This window comes from Cottoperca gobio, chromosome 1, assembly GCF_900634415.1.
Source record: "Cottoperca gobio chromosome 1, fCotGob3.1, whole genome shotgun sequence".
NCBI lineage: Eukaryota > Metazoa > Chordata > Actinopteri > Perciformes > Bovichtidae > Cottoperca > Cottoperca gobio.
The window spans coordinates 24,630,062-24,640,061 of NC_041355.1; the positions used below are offsets into that span (position 1 = coordinate 24,630,062).

The 10,000-nt window shown below is 43.5% G+C and overlaps 2 protein-coding genes across 3 annotated transcripts in view; one reads left to right on the forward strand and one right to left on the reverse strand.

The window, feature by feature from the left end:
* pold4 (DNA polymerase delta 4, accessory subunit) overlaps positions 1–883 on the reverse strand; it is a 5,094-nt gene extending 4,211 nt beyond the window's left edge. Inside the window, exon 1 of the mRNA XM_029435677.1 lies at positions 749–883. The gene's annotated coding sequence lies outside the window, so the exon portion shown is untranslated. The remainder of the gene's footprint in view (positions 1–748) is intronic.
* A 5,364-nt stretch (positions 884–6,247) lies between these two features.
* The window catches only part of LOC115018197 (sarcoplasmic/endoplasmic reticulum calcium ATPase 2), a 28,763-nt gene continuing 25,010 nt past the window's right edge, over positions 6,248–10,000 (forward strand). Inside the window, exons 1-5 of one of the 2 annotated variants that reach the window (XM_029447121.1) lie at positions 6,248–6,619; positions 8,085–8,204; positions 8,484–8,501; positions 8,615–8,697; positions 8,935–9,039. In XM_029447121.1, coding sequence (XP_029302981.1) covers positions 8,087–8,204; positions 8,484–8,501; positions 8,615–8,697; positions 8,935–9,039 — 324 coding nt within the window. In that variant the 5' untranslated portion in view covers positions 6,248–6,619; positions 8,085–8,086. Of the gene's footprint in view, positions 6,620–6,675; positions 6,899–8,084; positions 8,205–8,483; positions 8,502–8,614; positions 8,698–8,934; positions 9,040–10,000 lie in introns of those variants that run through there. The other variant, XM_029447201.1, reaches the window with a different exon arrangement.

Below are 10,000 nucleotides of genomic sequence, written 5' to 3' on the forward strand. Positions count from 1 at the left end.
CAAATAGTGAACACAATAACTGCAGTAAGTTTGTGTAAAACGACGGATTTGAATGATTTTTTAGCTCAGTTCTCCTGTTATTTTCAGGAACCTGTAATTCTCTGTCTGTATTGTGTTTTTTTTTTTTTTTTTTAATAATCTTCTGATAAATTCAGTGTATCAGGGAGAAGTCCCTGACGCTACTAGCTATTAGACATGTTTAAGTTAAAACCTTCGCATAGCATCATTAACATTATAACCTTATGTGTAACTGAACATGTCTGAACGCACCTGCATGAGGTTTAGCAGGAAACACAGCTCACTAATATTAAACATTGTTACTATTGCATTGGACAGTTTTCATACAGCGTCCCTCATGTATGCTAATCTGAACCAGAAGCTGAACATATATAGGCTCTATGCCGGTGGGATCATTTATTACAATGTTTACGACTCCTCTTCTTAAATGCGGCCCAAACAAATACAAGATATTTCAATAAGAATAACTACTGCCTCGTGAACCTTTGCATAGCCTACTGCCACTTCTTTCTTCTTCCACTAAATCATACAGTCGTTTTGTTGGAAGCTTTGCCCAGTTATTACAACTTTACAATCATGTACCAACAACGTAACTCAGTTACATTTCAGACGACTTTACCGATTCAAAACAGACAGAAGAGCCACAGTATGTGTAACGTTATAGATAGTTATCATGCTTCATTACGTGACAATATAATAATACTGTCGTGTTTCAGTCTACTGAACTCACCTCTTTATTCAAACAATAAAAGATCCAACAGATGAAATGTCTTCTTTTCATTCAGTCTGCAACAAAACCAGTCGACCAAAACAATGACGACGTTTTCTTCTTCTGTCTCTACGGTACACGCGAGACTATCGGGCCCTTTGCTGCCGCCTGCCGATACTATCGTGGATTACAGGTCAGCAGAAGGCTTAGAGTACAGAGCAGTGTGTGGGTTTTCATTTTCAATATTTTTTATATTTTTGGTTTTGTAATGGGATTTAATTTGCAATTTATTGGTGATAGTTTGATTTAGTTTTACTTTTGGTGAGTTTTGGTGTTCACCAAGCTGACGAGGAAGCACGGTATAGACCTCAGCCGGCTTCCCGTGTAGCGTAGAAGATGTAGGTTTAAGCTGTGGGGGAAAAGGTCGGACATGGCAGTATAAAATCACTGGCGCGGATGAACAGCGCCGTTGTCATTTTCTTGTACCAGCTGGAGAAGGTGAACCGCGTCGTCGAGACAGGTATCGTGGTGAATGATTTGTTTGTGCAGGTGTTGCCACTGGCCCTGCCCGCAACCAGAGTAGTTATATCTAACGTCCATCCGTTCATAACTGATGAATTCCTCAGTAGAGCGCTATCCAGACAAGAGACCGGGGAAAGTTGTTTCCCCGGTGAAAAAGATCCTGTTTGGATGTAAGTCTCAGTTACTGAAACATGTAGTGTCGCACCGTAGACAGGTATATATGATATTTAATAACCGAGATGTGGAGCTCAACCTCCGCTTCTACATTAAAGTAGATGATTATGAATATGTGATTTTTGCAACTTCGTCAGTTATGAAGTGTTTTGGTTGCGGAGAGGAGGGACACACCGCGAGAGCCTGTCCGAGGTGCGGGGAGACAGCTCCGTCTGGTCTAGGGGGGCCTCCCATCCATCCATCCATTAGTGGGCCCACCACTCATGGGAAAAACCGATTGGGTCGGGTGCGCTGTCACACGGGTGGCAGTGATGGTCAGGGACCTCAATGGACCAGACCCGGGCAGCAGAGGCTGGCTCTGGGGATGTGGAACGTCACCTCTCTGTGGGGGAAGGAGCCGGAGCTAGTGCGGGAGGTGGAGCGCTACCAGTTGGATCTGATGGGGCTTACATCTACTGACTGACTGTTGTTTGTGCCTATGCCCCAAACCACAGTTCGGAGTATTCAGCCTTCTTGGAGACCCTGAATGGAGGCCTGCAGGGGGCTCCAGTAGGGGACTCCATAGTCTTGCTGGGAGACTTCAAAGCACACGTGGGAAACGATGGAGACACCTGGAGAGGCGTGATTTGGAGTAACGGCCTCCCTGATCTAAACCTAAACGGTCGTTTGTTGTTGGACTTCTGTGCTAGTCATGGAATGGCCATAACAAACACCATTTTCGTACATAAGGATGCTCATAAGTGTACGTGGTACCAGAGCACCCTAGGTCAAAGGTCAATGATCGATTTTGTGATCGTATCATCTGATCTGAGGCCGCATGTTTTGGATACTCAAGTGAAGAGAGTGGCGGAGCTGTCAACTGATCACCATCTGGTGGTGATTTGGATCAAGGGGTGGGGGAAGACTCTGGACAGACCTGGTAAGCCCAAACGGGTAGTGCGGGTGAACTGGGAAGCCCCTGTCCTGGAAATCTTCAACTCACACCTCCGGCAGAGCTTTTCATACATCCCTGTGGAGGTTGGGGGCATTGAACTTGAGTGGGCGATGTTCAAAACCTCTATTGCTGAAGCTGCAGTGATGAGCTGTGGTCTCAAGGTCTTAGGTGCCTCAAGGGGCGGTAACCCTCGATCATTGTGGTGGACCCTGGTGGTCAGGGAAGCCGTCCGATTGAAGAAGGAGTCCTTCCGGGTTATGTTATCTGGGAGGACTCTGGAAACAGTTGCAGTGGCAGAGGCAAAGCAGCGGGTGTGGGAGAAGTTCGGAGAAGCTATGGAGAAGGACTTTCGGTCGGCACCAAGGTGTTTCTGGAAAACCATCCGGCACCTCAGGAGGGGGAAGCAGAGAACCATCCAAGCTGTGTACAGCAAGGGTGGGACCCTGCTGACATCGGCTGAGAAGGTTATCGGGCGGTGGAAGGAGCACTTTGAGGAACTCCTGAATCCGACTAACACGCCCTCTATGGTAGAGGCAGTGCTGGAAGCTGATGGGGGATCATTGTCTATTTCCCTGACGGAAGTCACTGAGGTAGTCAAACAACTCCACAGTGGCAAAGCAGCAGGGGTTGATGAGATCCGTCCAGAAATGCTGAAGGCTTTGGGTGCTGAGGGGCTGTCTTGGTTAACACGCCTCGTCAACATTGCGTGGAAGTCTGGGACAGTGCCTAGGGGGTGGAAGACCGGGGTGGTGGTTGCGCTATTCAAAAAGGGGGACCAGAGAGTGTGTGCCAACTACAGGGGTATCACACTTCTCAGCCTTCCTGGTAAAGTCTACTCCAAGGTACTGAAAAGGAGGGTTAGGCCGATAGTCGAACCTCTGATTCAAGAGGAACAATGTGGATTCCGTCCTGGTCGTGGAACAACGGACCAACTCTTCACTCTCGCAAGGATCCTGGAGGGGGCCTGGGAGTACGCCCTTCCGGTCTACATGTGTTTTGTGGATCTGGAGAAGGCGTATGACCGGGTCAACTCGGGTGATACTGTGGGAGGTGCTGCGGGGAGTATGGGGTGAGGGGGTCACTTCTGGAGGCCATCCAATCTCTATACGCCCAAAGTAAGAGTTTTGTCCGGATACTCGGCAGTAAGTCGGACTCGTTCCCAGTGAATATTGGCCTCCGCCAGGGCTGAGCTTTATCACCAATCCTGTTTGTGATTTTCATGGACAGGATATCGAGGCGTAGTTGTGGAGGACAAGGATTGCAGTTCAGTGGCCTGAGGATCTCATCGCTGCTCTTTGCAGATGATGTGGTCCTTATGGCATCATTGTTCTGTGACCTTCAACAGTCACTGGATCGGTTTTCAGCCGAGTGTGAAGCGGTTGGGATGAGGATCAGCACCTCAAAATCTGAGGCCATGGCTCTCAGCAGGAAACGAGAGCACGGGTACAAGCGGCCAAAATAGGTTTTCTCAGACGGGTGGCTGGCATCTCCCTTAGCGATAGGGGGAGAAGTTCAGCCATCCGTGAGAGACTCGGAGTAGAGCCACTGCTCCTTTGAGTTGAAAGGAGCCAGTTGAGGTGGTTCGGGCATCTAGTAAGGATGTCACCTGGGCGCCTCCCTAGGGAGGTGTTCCAGGCACGTGCAGCTGGGAGGAGACCCTGGGGAAGACCCAGGACTCGGTGGAGAGATTATATCTCCTCACTGGCCTGGGAAAGTGTCAGCTCCTAAATTTCCTCTCAGGAGAAGCCAAAATGGCCATATACATAAGCAGGAAGAACACAATAGAATACAGAGAAGGGCAAGATGCCAGGTCAGTGTGGCCAGACCCTGGCTAGAGTTCAGATAGTTTAAACACAGTGATGATTTAAACAGTTCCAATAGTCTTTTAAACAGCGTTGGTGTTTCAAAGATATTGTTTGTTTTATTTATAAAGTTGAATTATATATATATTTACATACATTTTAAAACAGAAATGGATTTTCTTTGCACTTTATTTGTAAAGTTTACATTTATTTTTGTAAATAAAAAGTTTTTTGAAGTGTCTGTCTGTCTCTCTGTCTCTCTTTCTCTGTCTGTCTGTCTGTCTGTCTGTCTGTCTCTCTCTGTCTGTCTGTCTGTCTCTCTCTCTCTCTGTCTGTCTCATTTCTATTCAGAGGGGCTTTTTTGGCATGAAAGTTTCATGAAACAGTGTTGCCAAAGCATCGAAAATACAAATGTACACAATATTGTATATACATATATATCAGACCACTACAGACGACTCTTACAGTGTGAGAGGAAAGCAAGGCACACAACTGTAAGATATATATATATATATTTTATATTTCGTACTGCTGTTTCTCTGTCTTTACATTCTGAGCAAGGCTGTCACATTTTTACTAAAATGAATAAATATTTAAGAGATTTAGTTTAGAACACTACAGTGCACATATAACAATGTAAAAACAATAATTCCACATAACACCAAACATAAAATGCTGCTCTCTTCTATTTGTTAAGGAGGACCATCCCACCTCTTCATATAAGATGCACCGGTGAGTGAGAAATGTATCACCTGTGATGAAGCACAGCACGCTGTGATAAACAAAAGGCTTTAAGGTAGAGGGAGAAGCATACATATATACAATATCATCCTAATCAAGCTTAGACAGAATTATAGATTGTACAATGGTTTTTCAAGTAGCAGCAGAGAAACATGATTTGTTTCTATACAAAAACCCATACATATAATCGCTGTGGAACTTCACTAGCTGTTAATTGTCCCAGGCCATGGTCGAACCATACACCCCAGCGCGTTCACTTCGCTCTGCGTCGACCAATCAGCTTGCCACTCCCTCACTACGAGTGGGACCCAGATTTCCCTCAAACAAAACCCGCCTGTTTGCTATCCTGGCTCCAAAATGGTGGAACTGTTAAGATAGTCTTAATGAACAATGTCTTATTCATTAAGTTTACAAATGATATATACCATATGTTCATGTCTGAAGACATAACATGAGATTCATGCCCTAAGGAAGTTAAGGGGGCCTCTCAAATGTCATGAGAAGATGACCTCCACATCTACAATAGATTGCCGTGGTGCCATAGAGTCTGGACAAGTCAATGATGATTGAAGGGTTGGATGTGTCAGAATGTGTGCGTTCATTTACAGCTCCTACTTAAGTGAAAAAAATAGACACTGTTTTATAAATGTTATTTTGAAAATACTGATTATGGATGTTTCCTGAAACAAACTCTGCGGCTTTGATTTAAAAGTGTTTTAGAAATGCACCAGGAGCAAAAGGAAGTAATCCAGTTACGCCTCCAGCGATATTTGATTTGTGTACTGTGTCGTCGGACACTCACAGCTCAAAGCTGATTGGAGCGCAAGTCGATCCGTGGAGTGACAGCAGACGCACCGCCCGCTGATTGATCGAGATATATGTGACTTGAGTTAGGGGGCGGTGCGTGGGCGGGATTTGAGAGGATTCTCTACCGTGATGCGTTAAAGTGCTGCGTCCGTCTAAATGTCGGGCCTCTCATTGGTTTGTTAGGAGCTCAGTTGGGTTTCCACATTAGCGCATATACCGTTAATCACGTTCATTACGCGGCAGAAATAAGCGTCAAGGTAGAAAGAATTAGCTGCGATGATACGAGGAGTCTGAAGACTTTTATTTAAAATAAAAGCCCAACATCTGTAGTGTTGGAAGAAATAACGTTATCCAGTTATCAGTTATCCACTGATCATGCATTACTTAAGGACCTTTCCAAAATACAATTACTGTCATAAAATCTGCATTTAGATTATATCATGACATGTAGGAGAAATGTTTAGTTTGGAGGTTAAGACCGGAAGTTGTATAATGTGATTGTACGCTTGATTTGATTGGCTGCTGTAACGTTAGCCTGTCGGCAGAGTATTAGCAAAGATGCTCCGTCTCTGATAATAGTGACCCACAGACAGTGCAGCCAGGACTACGAGTAATAATATCACATGTCTGTATCACATAGTCGTGGACCATATTTAGACAATAATTTGACTTATATAAGCCTTACTTTTTTTAGACAACATTTCTACCACTCGGGAATCTGATTTCAATGGAAATATGAGCAGCTGGCACAGAACTGCCGTTAAGCTAGATAGCCTGTGGTAAAAACCCATTGAAAAGTATTTGTTGCTTCTTTTTTTCGTTGCTGTAGGGAATTCAGTCAACTACGTATGGTTCTGAGATATATCGTGTCTTACTGAAAGTGCAGGGACAGTGGACAGACGTCACTCTCCGGTAAGCAACCTGTTCATCTCCGGAGGATTAACAGCAGAACACAGCGCTAAACTAGCTGCGTACGTTAGCTAGCTTCACCTGCAGAGACTAGCTATCTGCTGGCTTGTGGCTCCAAGGCTTTAGCCTGTTATGGTTTGACATATCGCTTATGTTAAATAACCAGTTTATTATGCAGCCATGTCACACTGCTGCCAAACCCAACATGTCTCTGAGTATTTGCCGTTATGTCATCCATATTACAAAGCATTTAGGCGAGGCTTCTCGTAATAACAGCAGCAGGTATGTAACGTTGACGTTAATTTAACCCTTCATATTGTATGTCTAACGTTAAGCAAATGACCGGAAGTGTCATTATTACTGTTTTGTTGGTAACCTATTATTTAGCATAATGTTTGGCTCCTATGCATAATGCGGGGCGGTCGCTCACTATTGTGTTTTGCATATGGAAAATGGGCATAACGTTACTCCGGAGTTAATTATATTAAACACAGGCCCACTTATTACAACCTGACGTAAGCCTTTTATCAATCATTGAAAATAGGATCTTGTGATAAATTTCACATTGACGATCTGTCATGAATCACGTACGGCTAAATTATGTTAAAAGTTTGAATTATTCCAAGCTGCTGGTTTACACACGGCCACAGTGGTGGATGGAGATCATGGTAATAACAGGCACATTATTTCTTACAGTCACAATATTATTTAAATGGGTGAAAACTAGCGTACTGGGTGTATTAGATGAACTACGTGGCACATATCTGTTTATAAAAGGCCTTAAGTGTTGTTCCAGCTGTTTTTTTCCTGATGTATCTATACCTTAAATTGGATTAAAAAAAAGAATATAAATAACACAAGCCCAGCCTATAAACACTGAAGTAATAAACATTGTCCAGTTTGATGCAGCACAGGGATGTTTTCTCAGAGCCAGCTCACACCCTATGGAGAGGTTCATGTCTCCTGGGCCTGTTTGTCCCCGTGGACTGCAGTCTGTGTGGTTGCTTGGCTTTGCAGTATGTTTGATTCCCCAGCCAAATAATGCTGCAACAGTGTGTACTTTTTACCCATTAAAAAGGCAGGCTATTCAAGTGTGAAAGTGTAAAAACACCACAGAAATACTGCCTTTTTATTGATAACTATTAGTTCCAGTCAGTGTGCTCTATCTCTGATAGAGAAATTACTAATAAGAGCATTAGTCTGAAGAAACTATTGCATTTTTAGAAATATTATAACATCATTAAAATAGTCAAACCTAAAGAAAATGGAATACTGCAAAAATATATTTACTGTTTGCATTTTCAACCTAAAATGTATTCGTCAGCCTTATTAAAGCCGCATTAGTTTTTGTTGTAAAAATGGATGATCTGCCTGTCCATGTTATTAAAATTGTGATATTTCATATGTATTTATAAAAGCTTTTTGCTGATATTGATTTTGCCTGGTGTTCTCTCTCCTCCCTCCATAGTGATGGATAATGCTCATACTAAGACGGTGGAGGAGGTTTTGGGCTTCTTCAGTGTGAATGAGTCTACAGGTCTGAGCTGTGAGCAGCTGAAGAAGAACAAGGAGCGATGGGGATCCAATGGTACAAATGGAAATCTTTTTCTTCATTAAATTCATTACATTTCTCCAAAACAAATCAACTGGATGGTGCTGTCTCTGCATCATATCCATTATATATTATGTTTTCAGTAAAAGGAGTACAGTGTGTCTCCATCATGTTAATGCATTAGCAAGCATAATATTAATCAAGTCCTGCTGCATTGTAATTTATTAAACAAAGTACCAGTGGTGTTGATGATGTCATTTTTCTTTTCTCCATCCTACCTCCTTTCTATCAACCTTTAACTTTCTTTACTTGCAGAATTGCCAGCTGAAGAGGGTGAGCTATCTATCTATCTGTCCATCTGCCTGCCTGTCTGTCTGTCCATCAATCTTTATGCCTTTCTTTCATTAGTTCTTCACTCCTCACTGTTCCTTGGTGTCCTCATGCAGGGAAGTCACTTTGGGCGCTGATCCTGGAACAGTTTGAAGATCTGTTGGTTCGAATCTTGCTGCTGGCTGCGTTCATCTCCTTTGTAAGGAAACACAACTGTGTGCATAACCACGAGCAAACAGACACTCGCATATACAAGTAATGGTAATCGTTTCGACAACACATATATGGAGTCTGATGGACTGTATTTGTGTAAATTGATTCATTAGTTTAACACACACACACACACACACACACAAATAAAATGAGTGTTAATAACACAAAGCCACACTGAACACAATCCATCAGCTTTCTCTCTGTCTTGTCTTCTGTGTTGTAGACCCTGGCTTGGTTCGAAGAAGGAGAGGGGACAATCACAGCCTTTGTTGAACCCTTTGTTATCCTGCTCATCCTCATCGCCAATGCTATTGTGGGAGTATGGCAGGTAAACAGTGTGTATGCAGGTCTTTTGGATTTTCAATCATATATCAAGGCAATTTCTTAGACCATTTAATAATACTGAAGATTGTTGTTATGGATTGTTGAACAATTCTAATCCGTCTTCTACTGTATTTTCTGATTTCCCAAGTATGGGTTTTATGTTTGACAACTAAAAGGTAAAAAATAGCCTAAAGCTGGATTTATACTGTACTTAACAGAACTTTGGGTTAACACTCTTCGGTCCGTCCATCCGCTGTCAATATGTTTATGAGAGAGAGCGAGGGGGGCAGAGTGAATCAATGCTCTGCAATGAAACAAGATAGTGTCAGCTGGTGACTCAAAGATTGGTCAGGACAGGAGGAAAACCAACCCACAGCGTCATGTTATTTTACACTAGTTGGCTACATACTGTATCTCTACTTTCTTATGTTCAACAATTTTTTTTTTAAAGGAAAATAATGTCTTACAATATTTATTAAAAGCAAGCACTTCAGAATCGGGATTGGAATGAACCTCGTGTGTGAGCAAGTGTCACTAGAATCCCGGGATTCAGTCTCTAGGATGGATAATAAAAATAAATGCTGAAGTGGGTCTCTAAATTCACCTGGGCAGCCGTTAATATACCTGGGTAATCCTGACATACGAGTTAGTGGAGTCGAGGTGCCTAGCCACTGTATCCAGAAAAGTTAGGCTAACATCCTCAACCCCGTGTTTTGACTTGAAGGCAAACTGGATCGGGTCCAGACTCTCACACACCATGGTGGTAAGCTCCCCAGCGACCACAATTTCCATGCACTAGCAGAGGATGGAGGTGAGTGCCAGAGGCCTGAAATCGTTCATTACTTCGGCGTGGCACTCGCAACAGGGATGACCATCGTCTCCCTCCATGTCCCGGGGACGATGCTGGCATTCAGAAACAGCTGGAAAAGCTGAGCTACCACATCGGCCAGTCGTGCTGCACACTC